General features: G+C 33.0%; 1 protein-coding gene and 1 pseudogene across 1 annotated transcript; one reads left to right on the top strand and one right to left on the bottom strand.

The window, feature by feature from the left end:
• The window catches only part of LOC148122468 (olfactory receptor 9G19-like), a 224441-nt pseudogene extending 203488 nt beyond the window's left edge, over positions 1–20953 (bottom strand).
• Positions 7063–8007, top strand: LOC146894208 (olfactory receptor 10AG1-like). The gene has a single exon (XM_085690085.2). The coding sequence runs from the start codon at positions 7063–7065 to the stop codon at positions 8005–8007; it is 945 nt and encodes a 314-aa protein (XP_085546211.2).
• Positions 20954–21451: the final 498 nt, after the last annotated feature.

The following is a 21451-nucleotide window of genomic DNA, read 5'->3' as shown; positions in this document are numbered from 1 at the left end:
ACACACACACACACACACTTACACATCATTTTAGAAAAAATTCTATGAAGTGCTATAAAGAAGATATTTTCTTCTGTGTTTGGAGAGATGTCTGCCTTCTTATCCTTAGTTTTTCTTAGTTTATGATTTCATTTAATTCCAGAACTTCCCAGTTTAGGTTTTATCTGAGCGATCTGTATCTTGTCAAGATTGGAAGACTGAAGTCACCACTGTCATTGTGTGAAGGCCATTATGTGATTGAGCTATAGCAGTGTTCCTTTTATGAACTTGGGTGACCCGGTGTTTGTTGCCTAGATATTTAGAGTTGCAATAACCCCTTGGCAGATTTTTCTTTGATAATTATGGTTTTAATAAATGGAAATTGAAAATTCAAATTCATTGTAAATGAAGGTATGAGTAATAAATTCTTTTCAAATATATTTATTTTAAAATCATAATATATTTAAATTATTTCTTCTCTTTGCTTTCTCTCAGTCATTCCTATATATGGTTATTATTAAAATTTGCCCCTTATTTCTTTTACTGTTACACATTGCACACACCATATACACATAAGATTATATATATACATATATATTTATTTATATTTATATACACAACTTGTTCAGCTAATAATGTTATTTGTATGATTTCCACATGGTACTGGATAAAAGCATGTTTGCTCTTCATTGGAGGAGACTCTTTCTCGTGCACTCAGTATTCATCAGTTTCCTCTAGGTTTTTGTCTACTTTTGAGGCCCAGTGAAACTCTCCCCTTCTATGTTTCCTTTTCTATTGGTGTTGTCTTCTTTGGGCAGCAATTTTTCTAATACTCCATGGGTATAGCTCCTCTGGTATTTTTAGAAACCTTTCTGGTGATCTTTCTATCTTCATATTTATACAATTAAACCTTATTATTTAGTATTCTGTTCCTACAAATAGATGGCTTTCAATGGGATGAAATAAATTCAGATACATGATGACCTAACAATGAGATTCAGGCATCCATATGTTACCTTAAAGTGTTCAGTAGGTCCGTGTAATCAGCCAGTTCTAAGCATGTTTATTTGTAGATACCTGTGATATATTGGGAACACAATGTGTTACTTATTTTTGTCTATATAAAGACAACAGAAATGTGTGTTAATCATCCAAATGACAAATGTTATGAAGTCTACTCCAGGTGATGCAAAATTTAATAATGAATAAATCACCAATAATCTCAATGAAGCAGGCATCAGACACTACTAAAATGTAGTAGAATGCGTACCAGCAAGAGTGTCACTATCACTAAGAAAGCAATATAATAAGGAAAACCATAAAATAATCCATTTCTTAGCTACGTCAGACAGAATGAAATAAAATAGAAGATGAAATATCCCTTTATTTTTAATGCACTTGTTAAGCTAAAAAATGTTTGGGCGGAAGTAAGGACTGTTTCCACAAGAAAAAGGTTCAAATCCTTACATGATGGAAAAACTCCAGTGATGTCAGTTATCAACAGAGAACTGACTGACCACCACCAGGGAGTTACACCCACAGAACAATTTGGCATTTGTCTCTGCTTTGAAAGACTGGAAATTCTTGAGTGGTCGTCATCAGGCAGAGGATAATAATGGATGTTGCCTTACACAGCTCTTTCTTTCTCTTAAGAAATAAATTGCAAACCTTAAAAGTTATAATAAACTTATATACTTACATAACTCCCATTCTAATTTTCTAAAAGTCTCTAAAGACTCTAAAATTGATAACATGAAATAACTTCTATATTATATTAAAAATGTTAAAAAGTTTGTGGGTTTTAAGAATCAATGTCACACAGATAGCATATATAATGTTTATAAGGTGTGCAAAATAGTCTTTATTACTCCCCAGTAGCTTGGCTGTATGAGGTGCATATGTATTTAATATCTAATATTTGACAGTTGTGATTTTTCCCCTGTCATGTCAGTGTTCTAAACTTTAAAATTTACAATGAACGTTGAAAAGAGTTTTCTGGCATATGTAGCTTCGTTTTATCTATTCTAGGTAACTCATGAACAATAATACTAATCTCTTAAAATCATTAAGCTTTTGGAGGTCTGCTTAATTATCTTAAAGGTTTTATACTTTGCTCTATGCTTTTGTTCCCTTTACAGAATTTTGGAAGAGTTACAATTCCATGTACCCTTTTATATTTGTTCTTCTGGCTTTAATAATAATAATAATAATAATAATAATAATAATAATAATAAAAATCTGGGGACAGGTTATTATCAGAAATTGGATAGCTGAATCATCATTTAACACTCTTGATGTTCCTTTCGAAGTAATGAGTGTTTTAAGCATACACTCACATGTATCTGCGGCTCCAGGTGCTCAAGTGTCCTCCTCTGCCTTCCAAGACATCACATGCATGCACTTGTACACATAAATAAAATGTAAAACTTTTTTTTAAAAAAATAAAGATTCTTGTCATCATTATGTAGCAGATTGAATATACATTTTAACAATAACTATTTGGTATTGCATAAACATTTTCATGATTATAGTTACAGTGAAATTATTCCTTGAAACTGTAATCAAATATCAAATAGTGCAAAGGACCTGTTGAATGTGTGTGATTCTAAAGTACTCATTTTCATTTTTCGATTCTAAAATGTTATGTCTGTATTAATATAATAAGATCTTATGTGTTGTTTTAGTATTCTTCTCCACTATATGTGTGTTCTGATAGAGCATCTGAAAACTCTACAGAAATCAGGTATAGTACTTCATGATCTGCCTTAAGAGATCTTAGTAGGGAAGCATGTAGAATTCTGAGTTGGGACATATTAGCACAATCACTAATTAATAAATACTGAGTGTTAGTTGTTTACATGTAGTTATGAGAGAAATGGTACTTCCTATTCTCACCTTCACTACTGCCATTATGAATCTACATTTTAGATGAACAATTATCCCTGGAAAAGTCTATATCACTTCCCCAGTTTACACACTAAATGGGAGAAAAGTGAGGTTTCCTTCCTTCCTATTGTTTTTGGACCAATAAAGTGAACGTGATAAACGAGGGTTCAAAACTGGGACAAATGTTGAAGATTTCAGTGGTGGTCAATAATTAAGAACCTCTTTTGCTTTTTCTGTTATCTACAAAACTGCATTATAAATCCAGAATTTTGTCACTATTTTTTAATATTAATATATAAAACGTGTGTATAGTAGAGTGTTTTTCTGTTTGCCACTAATCTAAAGACTAAGAAGAAGAAGCAGGCAAATCAACACAATGCTGAAGTCTTAGGAATCTACATAGGGAGCACCAGTTAGTCCAGACTGCAGACAAGACTTAACCTTCCAATGGATTAATACAATTAAATAAATTAAATAGTTATCAATTTCTGGGGTTTCATGATTTTTATTTCTCTTCTGAGAAGTGAAAAAATTCTATCAAATGATCTATTGATTAATTTATTTACTTAGAAACAAAGCCTTTCTATGAAGCCCTAGGTGGCTTCAACTCACAGTTCTTCTGCCTCAACTTTCCAACTGCTCACTTTGTAGTAATGCGCCTCTATTCCTGGCATTCATAATCACAAATAGAAAAACATAATATTTAAACTATAGAAAATAGTAGCTTACTCAAATAGTTCTTTTTCTTGCTTTGTTTTGCTTTGTTAGGCATCTTGATTCACAGGGAAACATATTCCCGCCAATTAAAAAAGTGACTTGGGAAGGAATTTATTCCCAGAGCAGAGACTGTATCCTACTTAAACAGCACACTGTGAAATATGTGTTAGAAATTGATTAAACTTGTTTTAAATAAATTCATACTGAAACTTAGAAAAACAAATTTATTTATCATTATCTGTCTCGTACCTATGTATAAAGGTGAGATATGTTTTACACAGTTCTACTTTGGATGCATGTCAAAGTAAATGTTTCCCTGTTGTTTCTTGGGTTGGCTTTAAGATGATATTACTATGTCTTTTGAAAGAAAACTATTTAATCATTTAAATATGAAAGTTAATAAAGCAGAAAATATTGCAAAAATCAATAAACACCTTATCATCTTAAATACAGTCTTTAGTGATTCTAGTAGCGGTTAATTTTTTATCTAGTTATTTATAGAGTAATGATAGTCTGTGCCCCAAGTAATTATCTATTTTACAAATATAAGAGCTAGAATTCATATATCATAAAATCTAACTATATAGATAAATGATCAAAACATTGAAAAAACAACACTGAATTGTACACGTGACTTGATGTTATAAAAAGAGCATTATTGTTAAGAATTTACATTAGTGAGAACAGTATTGAAAATTATTTGGGACATATTAGCATATTTCCTATTTCAGTTTATATATTTTGGCAATAAAATGATTTCTGAATTTACTTATTCTATTCTACTTTTGTTTCCTATAATTGATTTGATTTATTTTACCAGCTGAGTATGCTTCTGGATGCATTATTCATATTGAGATATTACATTATTTGATATTCCAATATTAACATCTAAGAATTTCATGGTTTCTCAGGCTATGCTGTTTCCTAAGCTTAAATATCTTTAGTCAATACAAACAATACAGTATTTAGTAAGAAGGTCTAACAGTTTTGTAAATTGTTTTAATGTTTCATGTGTGACTGTTAATATTTTATATTTTCCACTTTGAACTCTATTTCTTGGTAGAAGTTAATTGTTTGAAAATTTCAAGCAGGAGAAAGGATTGCTGCTACATCCTTTAACGATGTTTTGTGGGAGGTGGCGCTTGTGTGTGCAGGAGCTGGCAATAAAGTACAGTGAAAAACTGATTTTCCAACATGAATTAAGCCAAAGATTCATCTAGCAATAATCAAAATAAGCTACAAAGAAAACTGTAAGTATGTCTGGACAGATATGTGAATTTCCAATCTCCCTCATTTAACCTGTGGATTAAAGTGGGAAATTTAATAAATGTAAAAAAATGATATGTTTTTATTTAAAATATTTATTTATATCAATTGTTAATTATTTGGAAATTTCATATATGAATACAACATACATTGATGATATTCTCTTACAAAAGTAACGTTGATACTTCCCAATTAAAACAGAAAAAAAGATTTCTGTAAAAGTAGAAAAGCAAAACATCTGCCAATGTTGTTTTGTCAAGTATTTTTAAATAGTATTTCTATTTGGAAACAGACATTTTCATTGCAATGGTGTGAAATGCTACAGAACATATTGCAATATGGAAAGACCCTGTATGCTACACCTGCTTCCCACATCATACAATCAAACACAATAAAACCAAAGCAGAAGACACATTTTATCTTATCCATTTCTTATTTTGTGACAATGGCACTTTTCATGATGATATCTGTCAAGTAGATTTAGCTCAAATCATACATACTGGTCTTCAAGAAAATGATCTGGCTGTAGGGTTTTGTCAGTATCTACGTATATAGTACCAGATTGTGAAAATTAGGTGAGGAAACATGACTAAATGCATTATGTAGTGTTTATGTGGTGTAATGAAGAAGAAAAGATCTTTGTAAACAAATTTTACTACCACTAAATGACAGTTTAGAACTGCCAACTTTTACTAAAAGTTTTTGTACGTTTTGAGTTTCAGTTATAGCAAGTTTATATTTTCTTTTTTTTTTAACTTATTCCTCTTCTTGTCAAAAATTCTTTAGGAAGTTCAAGTTAGGTTCAAATTTTCCTAATTTGCATCTATATTTGAGACTGAAATTTGAACACCAGACATATTTAACGCTGCGAAAACACAACTTGATGTCAAATTCCTTTAGCAGTAACTTTGCTGATTTATCTTCTCTTGTGTATCTTACTGAACCTGAAATTTTTTGACACATGGAGGCAAATAAGACAATTAAATTTTTCTGACAGGGTGGATGATGGTTGTAAATTCCATATAACACCTGTGGCTACATACAGTAAGAGAAAAGGTGCCTACTACTGAGCACAGTTAAATGTATGCACAAGTCGATAGAGTATTTGTATGTGGAAGACAAGGGTAGAATGAATACCATATGTAAGCATTTTGAATTTTCAAGGGTTCTAAAATACTTCAAAAAGTTTGGAAAGGTTCGGAAGATTTATAATGAAATATTGAAAAGCAAGAGATACAAGGCAAATGAGCTTAAAAAGAATTGTTGTTCTAAACGCAAATAAGACATAGAAAATAAAATGAACGGCAGCATGCTCAAGCACAAAACCCACAGGCTTATAATGAAAGCGTGGAATAAGAAGCGAACTAGTTATGTACATACAAGCGGGGTGGGTATGAATGACTTAGGGAATAGGAAGTGAACTCTGTATTGCTACACTAGATTCTTTCAGAATAAAGAGTTTTACCCCCTTCAGTACACTTCCCTCACCATGTATGCTAATGAGGAAAGTGTTGGACAGCTTCTGAACCTTGAGCATACTGAGAGAAAGGTCTTAATATTCTGTGTTTTTCCACTTCCTAGTTTAAGTACAGAAACTTTAAAATCAGTATAAAAATTATGACATTGATTTTCACATTCTGTAAACTAAAAACAAAAACTGCATTAAATATTTTAAATTACCTATAATATTTGGTGCACAATTAATTACTAAGTTTATTAAATAGCCTGAAAACAAAAACAATCTAACCAAAAGGGAAATGATTCTGAAATAATATATATTATCCCTTAAACTTTTTGAAAACTTACTTATGTATTATTTAAAGTTTTTAAAATTAAGAACAAGCTAAAAACCATAAAAATATTTGGTAGAGATAAAATATCAATTATATGAAAAATAATATAAATTCAAATTTTGCATTTCAAGTATTGAAAAGAAAAATAAAATAAAATAGCAAGCATAATAATTGCAGATGTCCAAAATTGCAAACAGTACAAATTGACAAAAAAATCCGTAATTTTTTTCACTGCAATTCTCAACTGGCACGTGATACACTTCCCCATCATTTGAGAAAATATATAAGATGTACATGTTTATTTTTTATTCCTTTAGAAACATTAGGAAGTTTCAAATTGTTGTACCTGTAACTTAAATGTAATATAAGAAAACCAAATACAGTAACATGATTTCCACTTTGAACTGAATCATCTCTAAGCATGGATCTCACAGAGAGCAGGAAAGAGAACAATGCCTCCACAGTCACACAATTCATCCTTCTGGGATTCTCTGACCTTCCCAACCTCCAGGGGTTTCTCTTCGGAATGTTCTCCTTAGTGTACATCATTATCCTAATTGGAAATAGCTCCATAATTGTGATAACTAGAATTGATCCTGCACTACAGAAGCCCATGTATTTTTTCCTGGCAAACTTTTCTTCTTTGGAAGTTTGTTATGTATCTGTCACTCTTCCTAGAATTCTGTACAACATCGGTACTCAGAATAGAAACATATCCAAGCTGGCCTGTGCCACACAAACATGCTTCTTCCTAATTCTGGGAGCCACTGAATGTTTCCTTCTGGCTGTGATGTCTTATGACCGGTATGTGGCTATCTGCAACCCTCTGCACTATCCCTTGATCATGAACCCAATGAAATGCAATCAGCTGGCTGCAGGCTCATGGCTTGGCGGAATGCCATTCCAAGTAGCACAAACCTGTCAGATATTCTCTCTACGCTTTTGCAATTCTAATCGAATTAACCACTTCTTCTGTGACTTACCTCCCATTCTCAAGCTGGCCTGTGGAGATACTTCTGTTAATGAACTGTCTGTCTACTTAGTGACTATCATCATTGCTACAGTACCTTTTATGTTGATACTTGCTTCTTACAGCAAAATCATTGCTACCATTCTGAAGTTGCCAACAGCCACAGGACGAGCAAAAGCTTTTTCCACTTGTTCTTCCCATTTGCTTGTAGTGTTTTTATTTTTTGGATCAGCCACGGTTACTTACTTGAGACCAAAGTCCACACATTCTCCAGGAACTGACAAACTGTTCTCTCTATTCTACACCATTGTGACTCCCATGTTTAATCCCTTGATATACAGCCTTAGGAACAAGGACGTGATTGCCGCACTGAGAAAATTGTTACTTAGAAAATAATGCTGTGTGTGCACTAATGTTTAAATTAATTTGTGTAACAAGCTGTGATACTGGGACACCTTATTCTGGATGCCACAGAATGCTACTTACTAGCTACGGTTACATGGAATTCTGTAGCCCTCTTTGCTAATATTTAGTCTATGGACCTTGTTAGTGGTGGGCTCCTATGTCAGCAGAATTCTTGTTTGTGCAGGGAAGACTTGCAAATGTTCTCTTTGTCATTTTAGGGTTTCTAGAAAATCAGTCACTTCTTTGACATCACTCCTTTTGTATATTTACTTACTCTGTGTGGCTATCTTTTTGAATGAGATGGTGATCTTTTTTGGTGCTGTGTTATTCGTCTCATTTTCCTTTCTGTTAGCGATTTTCTACTAGAATAAAATCATGTCTATGATCTTAAAACTTCCATAAACTATATTTATCCCCAAAGTTGCTGCTCTGTCCATTGTATTTTGTTGATGTGATGTTACTGTTGTGACTCTGATGTCTATTCCCTAGTAAGAAGGATATCAAAATGCAGAGAAGTTATAATATAAAGAATTAACAGTAATCGAGTGTGAAAAGTTAGAAGATATGGTTTTATATTTGTTTTATTATGTATGTATGTATGTTTGTTTTTTTGTATGTATTTATGTATGTATAACATTTCTAGGACTCTTCTCATTTAAGTATGTAATCATTTTTTCACAATGATAATAAATTACAAATAAAATTTATTTTGTTGAAAGATGTACTATACATACTATGAAATAACCAGCCATTTCATTTTTTCCTGCACAATTTTGTCTAATATTAGTATGTTTCCAACCCAATAAGAAAACAGAACAAAGACAAATGATAATATTTCCTGTAGTAATAGATGAACAAAATCTCTCACTAAAGTTGCATGCCTTTTTAGTATTTTGAAAAGATAATTTGACCTCTGTGTAGAAATCTATTTCATGAGGGCTTTTACATCTGTGCTTTTTCAATATTCTGGAATGACAATTTTTGAAAGCAATATTTATTCAACCAAATAAAGCATGTATAATGTTCCTAATTCTACCATAAAATAATTTAAACGAATGTTTCTCTTTCTTTTCCAGCAATTGTCTCTATAAGTACTGTATTTAATTAAGTAGGTGAAAAAGAAGCTTAAATATTTCATAGTTTATTTTTTAAAAATAACTTCATGGTTAAGTTTTTGTCCTTGAAATCATAGTTTAGCAATGTTAGGTTTTTTCTAGCCATTTCTGTTCATTTTGTATACTCAATAACAGTATTTTCACAATATAACATTAAGCTATCACTGATGATTATTTTTAATATAAATATTTTATTTTAAGCAGTACTTATTTAAGATAGTATTTTAATGTTTAATGTCAAAATTTTGAAAATGGTTAAAAATACTTATAATCATAAAATCCTTGAGAAATGAACAGTTTTCAAAGATCATAACTCATTTCCATTTGGCATCAATGTTTTGACTGTGAACTGTGTACCAATCACAGACATCTCTTAAAAAATCATGACTGGAAGCCTACTGTCCCTTTATTCTTCAGGGAAACAACAAAATGACAGCTGGTCAATAAATACTGAAAAGTATAATATAATCAACAGTTTCTATAAAAGTTGAAAATTGCGATTCTTACTCTCAGACACCATGACTACAGAGACTCAAACATTATGCAGAAAAAGCATCTGGTACCTAGTGGAATTGTACAAATCATGACAGTAGAGTCTAGAAATATAGGGAAATGTGAAGAAAAAGGAAATGTTGGACCCAGTAAATATTAAGTGCAAGATAAATTAAAATTAAATTCAAAACAGCTATTTTAAAACTATTATAGAAAATAAATTGAGAAATTTTTGGGTTGCAATGTTTAATGCTGATTTCCTGCAGTAGAAGTATACACAGAATTAGAGGATATATGCTCTACTTAGACTAACATCTTGACCATGGATGCTGATGAAAATATTCCAAACACCTGACTTCCCTCAATAAAACAATGATCTGAAAGTCTTTACTTCATCTTAGTTGTCTATCTAAAAGTTATGGGAACAGAGAAATGTGATTAAAAATCGAGAATTATAATTTCAAAAACACTACACTGAACTGAAATCTTAGAAAAATAAGGAGTAGCAGTCCATCTGATGTGACAGCCTACTATTCACTAATTTCATCATAAATTCTATCTGAAAATTACTCTAAAGGTTTCTCAGAATATTTAGTCATCTATTAAAACTAACATCAAATTAGTAATCATAATACAGCAATATAAGAAGAAGAGATTAATAATTAAAATAAATATAATCTGATATTACCTTTTGATTTATGAGAAGAGAATATTTTATAGTTATCATCAAAAATCACAAAATACACAACTCTCAGTGTATTAGAAAAATATATAACATTTTTATGTTATTAGCAAAAAAAATATTTACTCAAATTTTAAAGCATATACAAGTCATAAAATTTTCTCCATGAGTGCTGGAAAATTTGAAAGTGTGTTAACATCATCTATACATAATAAACAATAATGGAATGATCAGGAAATGCATTGAATTTTTACATGAATCATCACTACAAATTAAATGTGCAATAATCAGGGCAGATGAAAATGTTTCCAATGTGACATTTTCTCCTACTGTGACTACCCAACCTGTTTGAGATGTCTAAATAATGTACTTTATTAACTTAATTAGAAATAGTTTCATAATTATGATAACCAGAATTGATTATGCCCTATAAATATTCATGTTTTTCTTTCCTAAAAGAATTTTCTTCTCTGGAAATGTGCTATGTATCAGTAATTCTCCCAAGGATTCTGTTAAAAAATGGTACTAAAAATGGCATTATTTCTGTAAATTGTGCCACACAAATGTGTTTCTTCCTTATGCGGGGAGTCACTAATGTTTCCTCCTGGCTGCAATTAACTCATAATTCTTATCCATGTTTTGCCATGAAGATTTGGACCTTCTCACAATAAGTCATTCTCATCTCCCTTTCTCTATGTCTGGCTTATGACTGTGTCTCTGCCTTTCTTCTTCCAAGAAATCTCCTAGTCTGGTCACCCATACTATAGTTCCTACCTTATTACTGGTTAGTCTGCATTTTACTAAACAAATAAAAGTGACAAATCTGTACCGGGTACAAGAACATTATCCCACAGAATTTTCCCATTTTTTTCATTTCAAAACAAGAACCCTGAATCTAATCACCTTTTGGGAATGTGAGCATAGTTTACTAGGATACTTCCTGTTGATTAAGAGAGCTGATAAAATTTGGGGACCCAAAGAAAATTAAGAATTTTGATAAAATCTTGGTAGGAATATTATTGATCATCTCAACCAGCAGCCTTAAAGCTTTTCTAAATGCAGAACTCAGAAGAAACTGCAAGAGAGATGCTCTCAAATGTTAGATCATCTGGGCCATCCATTACCATTGGACAATTTTCAGGGTGTAATCCTTGATCAAACATTGCTATTCTTAACCAAGAATGACTTTACAGCCTCTAATTTCCTATGAAAACAAAGCTAATCCTCTTCTCCAAAGTAATATATATTTTGAAATAAATATTGAAGGCAAAGCATTTTCAAAATATATAGGTTGGATTAATTCAACAGTATTTATAGTCAAGTGTGTTTTAGCAGCTATTGTTCCTTCTTCAGCAGTCAAACAGTTCAAAGACAACACAACAACATACAGTATCCAGATTATCTGTGTGTTTTCCATCTTTACATGTTTTTCGCTCTATTTCTTCTATTTTCTTTTTCTTTTTTTTAATTTATAAAAATTTCCACTTCTGCCCCTCCTCCCAATACCATCCCACTCCCGTCACTCCCTTTCCTTCTCCCTCTCCAGTCCTAAGAGCAGTCAGGGTTTCCTGCCCTGTGAGAAGTTCAAGTTCCTCCCCCTCCCTCCAGGTCCAGAAAGGTGAGCATCCAAACAAACTAGGATCCCAAAAAGCCAGTACATGCAAAGGAAACAAGTCCCAGTGCCATTATCAATGGCTTCTCAGACATTCCCCATATCAGCCACATTCAGAGAATCTGGTTTGATCACATGCTCGTTCAGTCCCAATCCAGCTGGCCTTGGTGAGCTCTCATTAGATCAGTCCCCTTGTCTCAGTGGGTGATCGCACCCCTCGCGGTCCTGACTTCCTTGTTCATGTTCTCCTTCCTTTTGCTCCTCATTTGGACCTTGGGGGCTCAGTCCAGTGCTCCAATGTGGGTCTCTGTCTCTATCTCCATCCATCGCCAGATGAGGTTCTATGGTGATATGCAAAATATTCATCAGTATGGTTATGGGCCAAGGCCAGTTCAGGCACCCTCTCCTCTGCTGTCCAGGGAACAATCTGCAGATCTCTCCTTGGACCTGGGAACCCCTCTAGAATCAAGTCTCTTGTAAACCCTAAAATGGCTCCCTTAGTTGAGATATATACTTCTCTGCTCCCATATCCCTCCTTCCTTCCTCCCTCCCCCCCCCATCCCATTCCCCCAAGCTTTCCCCAATCCTCTCCCTCTCCCTTCTTTCTAACCATCTCCCCTTACTTCCAACCCCCACCCCATATGCACCCAAGTTTGTCTGGCAACCTTTCTACTTCCAATATCCAGGAGGATAACTATATGATTTTCTTTAGGTTCACCTTCTTATTTAGCTTCTCTAGGATCACGAATTATAGGCTCAAAGACTTTTAATTATGGCTAGAATCCACTTATGAGTGAGTACATACCATATTCCTCTTTTTGTGTCTGGGTTACCTCACTCAGTAAAGTGTTTTCTATTTCCATCCATTTGCATGCAAAATTCAAGATGTCATTGTTTTTTACCGCTGAGTAAAACTCTAATGTTTATATGTTCCACACCTTCTTTAACCATTCTTCTATTGAGGGGCACCTAGGTTGTTTCCAGGTTCTGGCTATTACAAATAGTGCTGCTATGAACATAGTGGAACAAATGCTTTTGTAGTATGATAGGCATCTCTCGGGTATATTCCCAATAGTGGAATTGCTGGGTCCTGAGGGAGGTTGATGCCCAGTTTCCTGAGAAACCGCCACACTGATTCCCACAGTGGCTGCACAAGTTTGCATTCCCACCAACAATGGATTTTTTTCTTTATATACAGGGTTTTTCTGTATATCTGGCTGTCCTATAAATCACTCAGTACCCAGTTTTACCTCACACTCAGGGATCTGCCTGCCTCTGCCTCCCTTGTGTTGGGATTAAGGGCATGTGCAATCATAGTTAACTTCTCTATATCCTTTTTTAGGAACTTTCTCTATCCTTTTTCTTTTCTCTCCCAAATCTACATGTATTTCTAAACACACTGTAAACCATTTAGAGGCTTTTGCCATCTGAATCTGTCTTTACTGTATATCTCTATATTTAAATGAACACATGATTCTTTAATCTGACATGTAGCATTATTATGATTAAAGTCATGGTTTTGATAGTTGGCTCCACCTCATTACTTTGTTTTTGAGAGTCTAGTTCATGGCAGTGGTACCAGCAGGAGTCATGTTTTCTGTCACCATTTTGGGGAATTTCTAATCCCATTTCACTACCAAGAAATATGCTGCCAGCTTCCCAAAAACACGATCTTTAGAGACAGGGCCTCTTACAGGAGCTGAACAGTTTTTACTGAAAACACTAAATCAAGAAGCCTCTTTTAAGGGAGCCATGCCTGAGATCACCACCAGCAAACAGACTGCCATTGTAAAGAAACTGCAGTTGGCTTTGTTCTTTTGAGTCTAGAATCCCTTCCCAAGATCACATTTTGAAGTCAAAAGTTTCTGTCCCATTTGGTCCTATAGCCGTCAATCCCAAATAAACACACAGAGGTTTATATTAATTATAAACTGTTTGGCCTCTTAGCTCAGGCTTATTACTAACTAGCTATTGCAACTTAAGTTGACATATAATTATTATCAATGTTTAACAACATGACTTGGTACCTTTTCTCAGTAAGGCATTCTCATCTTGCTTTCTCAACATCAAAGTAATGACTGTCTCTCTCCTTTCCTCTTCGTAGGATTTTTCTAGACTGGTCACCCTGTATCCACTTTCTGCTTGGTTACTGGTCAGTCAGCAATTTATTAAACAAATATGACTGACAAATTTTTACAGTATACAAGAACATTCTCTCACAGCATAAAACTCTCTATACTACCATCTAGTCATGAACCCAACAAAGAGTACTCAGATGATCACAGACACCTGGCTTGGTGGCATTCCAGTACAGATAGGATAAACCTTTCAGATATTCTCTCTACATTTCTGCAATTCTAATAAAATCAACCACTTCTTCTGTGGCTTACCTCTCATTCTCAAGCTAGCCTGTGGGGATACTTCAGCGCATGAACTATTTGTCTACTTAGTGGCTATGCTGTTCTTGATACTTGCCCTTTCTTTGTTTTCCAAGACAGAGGTGTTTTTGTTTTGTTTTGTTTTGTTTTGTTGTGTGTATGTGTGTGTGTGTGTGTGTGTGTGTGTGTGTGTGTGTGTGTGTGTGTATAACAGCTATAGTTGTCTAGGAACTAACTTTTGTAGAACAGGTTAGCCTTTAACTCACAGGGATCCACCTGCCTCTGCTTCCTGAGTGCTGGAATTAAAGGTATTTGCCACCACAGCCCATTCAATACTTGTCTCTTATACCAAAATCTTTGCCACCATTCTTAAGTTGCCAAAAGCCTCAGGATGGGCAAAAGAATTATCCATGTACCCTTCTCATTTTTTTGTGGTGTTCTGTTCTTTTGGATTAGCTATTGTTTTCAACTTGAGGCCAAAGTCTGCTCACCTTCCAGGTACTGACAAATGAGTCTGACTGTTTTATAGCATTGTGATTCTCAAATGTAATCCACTGATGTACAGTCTTATCAATAATAATGTAATTGCTACACTGAGAAAACTACTCAAAAAATAGTGCTTTGAGCTCTGGAACAAATATTTTTTTCTTCTTACATAGTTAATGACAAAATACATCAATTTTTTATTCCTTTCTTTGACATATAATCAGTTCATGATTCTAAAATGCCTTTGCTATTTTGAATAACATCCTGAGATATATTCTCTTTGGAAATATCCTATACATATCAATCTATCCACTTTCCATAAAATATATTAAAAACAAAAATATCTTGATATGAATAAAATACAATGTGAAACATGTGACCACATGTTCTATGGGAAAATTTTGAAGAGAATTCAAACTTTTGATATTTGATATAAATACACAAATTATTTATCTAGATAATTTACTATTATCCCCATATTTTCTGCTATTCTATTTCTCAGAGCTCTTCAGATTTGCCAGCAATAATTAAATATTAATATGTGTTTATTTAATTGCTGAAGGTATAATAAAATAGCTAACATTTTGGTATGTCACAGTTTAAATTAATATGGAAGAAATATTTCAAGTTACTACAAAATCTGTATAGAATTCAACCATAACAATATGATAAAGTCTGCTTTTGTGTTCCCAAGTTCTTTTTTTATCAACGTGCAAGGGTCTTGATAATATATTTATTACATTTAACTTCTATTAGTTGTATCCAACTTTCTGAAATTTCAATTGGCAAGATTTTCAGCAAAGTTCATACTACCAATTCCTGAAATCAAGTACATAAAAACTAATAAAAAATTGTTATGGATCATTGTTAAGATAGTTCAGTGAATAACAGAAATTTCTCTGTAATCATATAGCCTGAGTATTAGTACCATCATTTGGGAATGACCATACATGTGCCTGTAGCCCCAGTAATGTGGAAAACAGATAAATGAGCATTTTCAGACCTTGTTCATGGCCAGTATAGTTTAAATTAAATGACAAATACAACCACAAAAAATAATGTGGAGAGATGTACAGTAAGAAACATGACATTATTCTCTGGTCTCTGTGAGTAGACAGATAGGTAGTAGACCACTCATGTGCATTTACATATATAAATATATGCACGTATGGACATGCTCACACATGCATATGTGTACATGCACACTCACAAACACACACACACACACACACACACACACACACACACACACACACACACAATCAAAACCATAATGTTTTATGCCCTGATTTTTTTCTTGGGCAAGGTTGATAGCAATCGTGAATTTCCTGTGGCCCTTTGACCACCTGTTGGAACCTCTTGAATTCACCTATTAATATAAAATGAATAGAATTTGAGTACTAAGCATCTGTACTGTTTCTGAAATATAATTACTAAGACATCATTAATAGCAATTAGTGACTTTTTGTCAGAGATTAAATGATTAACATTAACATTGGGTTTATTGAGACAATCTCTCTGAAGCATTTTGTAAACATAAACGAGTTCCCTAAAGACCATCAAGTCATTTTCATAATATAATGTGAGTAAATAGTTACTTGTCAAATGGGATACTTGTGCTTGTATATAAACAAAAATCCACACATCCTAATTATTTTTCTTAATGTTTAAACAACAAAAAAAGCACATACCCTATTAGGCAATTACAAACAAGGAGGGAAAATGAGGCATCAGGATTTGTTACCATTTTTGCTTGTGCAAATTGACTAAACAATAATGTAGGAGGGTAATGCCTCTTACATTACTTAACTTTTCTTAGGAAAACAATAAACTTTTCCAGGGCATTTTTCACATCCTTTTCCCTCAGGCTGTAAATCAGAGGGTTCAGAATGGGAATCACAAGGATATAAAACAGTGAGTTCATTTGTCTTGATCTAGGGAATAGGCAGAACTTGGTCTGAAATACATGAAAAGCACAGTATCTTGGGAAATTGCAACTGCAGTCAGGTGAGAGGCACAGGTGGAGAAAACTTTAACTCTCCCCTCAGCAGAAGGGATCTTCAAGATTGATGACAGGGTATAACAATAAGAGATAAGGAGTCCTGAGACCTTGCAGTGGTGGCTAATGCATTTAATCCCAGCACTCAGGAGGCAGAGGCAGGAAGATCTCTATGAGTTTGAGACCAGCGTGGTCTACAACAGCTAGTTCCAGGATAGGATCCAAAGCTACAGAGAAGCTATATCTTGGGGGGGGGGGGGGGAGAAGGACAGACAAGGAGTCCTAAAATGGTGCTTGTTTTAATAATCCCCCAATTTTTGAATACTGTAAATTCATTGTCCTATATATCCGAGCAAAATATTAACAGTAGTAGAGGAATATCACAGAAAAAAATGGTTGATCTCATTGGACCCGCAGAAACACAAGCAAAAGACAAGGGTAGAATGTATCAAAGCATGTGTTGTTCCCACCAGCTAAAACGAGCTGAGAGCATAGAACACACCCGATTTGACATGTTTACTGTGTAGATAAAGTGGTTGCTGAGGACTGGTACCTATCATAGTCCATCATTGCCAATAGTAGGCACTCAGAATCAGTAAAGGCACAGGGTGAACAATTGAAAAACACAGCCAACCACAGAAATTAATTTCTTTCGAGCTGGAAAGATCCACAAGCATCTTAGTCTAGTTGCTCTGGAATACCAGAGGTCACAGAAGGACAGATAGCTAAGGAAGAAGTATATTGGGAGGTGGAGTTGAGAGTCCATTCTAACTAAAATGATCATCCCAAGATTGCCCAGAAAATTAATAATACAGACAAATAGGAATGTGGTGAAGAGGGTCACTTTCAGATCATGATTATTAATAACTCCCTTGAAAATGAATTCATCCAGAGAGGAACAATTTTCTTGCCCATTCTTCTGTGATAAACTTTGAAAATTAAAAGGTATTTATCCATAAAACTTCTATTATGCAGAGCATTATTTTATTTTTAATTTATTTTAATCCTCAAAAACACATATAATTATACTTCAATTTTCAAATAAGATTACATTATTTATTTTTAAAAGTATATCTGATATAACAATCAATAAATGCTGGAATCTGAATGGTGTTCTTGAGAAATATTGCCTTCTACATATTAGTTTTTCTTAACTTGCCTTCTTTAACAGGAATTACAAATTTAACAAAGTGCTATTTGATATTAAAAGTAAGATATGATCACCTCTAAGTTAGTGAAACTAAATGGTGAGATATTGCAGTTTCAAATTCACTGGACTTAATATTCAACTACACATAAAATTATCTCTAAAACATCAAGATGCTATGAAAAACCGTTAATTTTAGAAGTGATAACTATATTACTAATGAATAAAAGAGTTTTCATCTTCTAATATGTGTCATCAAATATCCTGCTTATTAGTACATGATAAGTAATAAACAATTTTGATTACTTTCATTCCCAAAACTGTGATGTTTTGGCTGTAAAGTTTATTGTATTTTAGAAGAGTAATTAAAACCAAAGAATAAATCTTCTAATCTTTTAAAGGAAAAGGCTACAAAATGATAAAAGTAACCTTAATAGAGAACTCTGAACAGAAGAATCTAAAATGGCTGAAAGACACTTAAGGAAATACTCAATAATCTTAGCTATTAGATAAATACAAACCATAACAACTCTGAGATTCCATTTTACACCTGTAACAATGGCCAAGATCAAAAAAACCTGATGACAGCTTATGCTGGAGAGGTTGTGAGGTAAAGGGAACACTTCTGCGTTGCTGGTTGGAGTGCAAACACTCCAATCCTTTGGATATCAATATGGTGATTTCTCAGAAAATTATGAAACAACCTTTCTCAAGACCCAGCACTACCACTTTTGGGTATATATCCAAAGGATGCTCAATTGTGCCACAAGGACATGTGCTCAACTACATTCATAGCAGCATTGTTTTTCAAAGTCAGAACCTGGAAATAACTTAAATGTCCATCAACTGAAGAATGGATAAGAAAAATGTGGTACATTTACACAATGGAGTATTACACAGACAAAAAAAATGACATCTTGAGATTTGGAGACAAATTGATGGATCTAGAAAACATCATAATGAGTGAGGTAACTCAGACTCAGAAAGACAAACAACATATATACTCACTCACAAGTGGCTTTTAGACATAAATCAAAGAAAACCAGCCTACAATTCACAATCCCAGAAAACCTAGACAACAATGAGGACCAGAAAAGAGACATACATGGATCTTTATTTCAATAAAATTTTATAAAATGGTAGAGAAAAATACAGACAAGTAGCATAGTTTTGGGTTTCACATATGTATCTACACACAGTTGTAGATACATAATCTTTTAAGGAAAATAATTAAAATATGTTTCAATAGGTACTATTAAGTACAGTCAGAATCTTCCTGCTCTGAATGTAAAATATCATTTTTATTAGATTTTAAGCATATAGCCCAAGTAGGCTATAAAATTTAATTAATTTAAAAATTATTTAGACCTCTTCTTAAAAGGGAATTTTTAATTTTGTATTTTTGGATTTGGAATTTCAGGAGCTTATCTGAGGTGGGGTGATTTTTGGTGGGAGAGCATGGATGACAACATTTTATTGCTTTATATATCACCTGGGATTTATATTCCTGCATTTTTCCCCTTAGACTTTGTGGCTATGAAAACATGAATAATTTTATTAATGAACTTATATCCCCATGTGGATACAGTAAGTTTCTCATTAAAAATGACACTACACTCAGTAAAGTGTTTTCTATTTCCATCCATTTGCATGCAAAATTCAAGATGTCATTGTTTTTTACCACTGAGTAAAACTCTAATGTATATACAAGTCCTTACTATTGTCATCAACTTGATTTGTCAAAATGAATATTTCAGTTTAATTTTATATTTTAAAATATATAGAAATTATATATATATGTATGTATGTATACAGCAAAATATAATCTACATTTTATTTAAATGAACCAGAATTTAATGAAAATGAAATTTCTACCTTTATGAAATAATTTCTAACACAATTGTGTTCAGTTCATCTTCCAGTTTTGAAATCTTCATTGATTTTGTCTCTGTAATTACCATTTGAATATTTAATTGGTAAACAGTTCATACACTATTTAATTGGCACTTGATGGATCCACCCAATGTATGCTATCTACAGTACCTGTTCCTAGAATAAATTTTAGCATATGTCAAATTGTGTCCTCACTGTATTCTCCACTTTCAGTTTCTGGAAAACTTCATAAATGATCTTTTCAGCATTTCAAATGATGGAGTGTATATGTTACTAAAAAGCCCAAGAGAAACAGAATGTTGCTTGCATCTTTTCAAATGCATATTATGTTCAAAGCAATGCAAAGTTGAGAGTAACTAAGAGCACTTGTAACTCTAGCAGGGGACTGGTTAGAATTTTAACCCAAACAGGTGAGCTATGGCCATCTGTAACTGTACTCCCGGCATTCAGATGCCTTCTTCTGGTCTTTATGTGTGCTTAGAATAGATGTGGTACACATACTCAAAGACACATAAAAGACTGATACACATTAAATAAAAATGCATAAAGTTTAAAAAAGAATTGAACAAAAAGTAATGTAAATTTGAATGTCTTGTCATGGGAGAAAATGTATTTAATTATACATATTATCATTGTTAGTTTAGATGGAATTGAATTAAAATTGATGTCAATTTTTCCTGCTAATTTCAGGAAAATGATAAATTTTAATCTTATATTAGCAAAATGCTCTTTAAATAGTTTTATTGTGGCTAAATCAGATCTTATCTATATATTGTTTATTTGAGTTTAGTAAAATATCTAATGTACCAAATTTTAAAACAATGAATTACCCACCTTTCAGTCAGAAATGCTATTTTCTTTAAGCAAACATATTACGTTCTTTTCTGATTCAAATAAGAAAAAAGAAAATCCCTATAAGCTATTTCATCTATCTGCAGTTGAGCAATGGGTGTGCTTTAATTTTCATTTTCCTAATTGCTAAAGCTGATGAATCTTTTTTGTATTATTTCTTAGTCACATTTATATCTCTGAATGAAAATGCTCAGTTCAGCATCCCATTTGTAATTGGCTCACATGTCTTCATGATTTTGGTTTGGGGGTTCCTTTTTATTCCACGTAGTAATCTTGGCCATGTATATTACTGGTTTAATATTTCTCCAACTCTATGAGCTTCTTCTTCACTTGGGTGACTACTTTCTTAGCAGAACTTTTGGATTTTGTAGTCATATTTTTTTATTTCAGGTTTATAAATTTGAGTATTGGGAGGAGAGGAGGAAGTGGAAATTTTTATAAATAAATAAATAAATAAATAAATAAATAAATAAATAAAATTTAAAAAAAATGAAAAAAAAGAAAAAAAGGAGCTTTGTGTAATAGAATATATACTATAGAGTAAACTAAATTCATAGCACCTTAACTGTCTGGGATTACAACTCTGTAAATTAGTACTATCGCTATTATTCAGAGCTACCTTATATTTCAAGAAGTTCAGAAGTGTTACAACCAATCTCAACATGGACGAAGGAATGAAAGTTTTCATGCCATATGCTATATCCAATTTGTGTTCCTGAATATGTAAACAGTATTAGTAAGTAATATGATACAACAGTTATTACACTTCAGAAAATAAA

This window comes from Myodes glareolus, chromosome 3 (assembly GCF_982192425.1).
Source record: "Myodes glareolus chromosome 3, mMyoGla1.1, whole genome shotgun sequence".
In the NCBI taxonomy this organism is placed as follows: domain Eukaryota; kingdom Metazoa; phylum Chordata; class Mammalia; order Rodentia; family Cricetidae; genus Myodes; species Myodes glareolus.
Note: the sequence above shows the minus strand (reverse complement) of the source record. Positions and strands in the feature narration are given on the sequence as shown.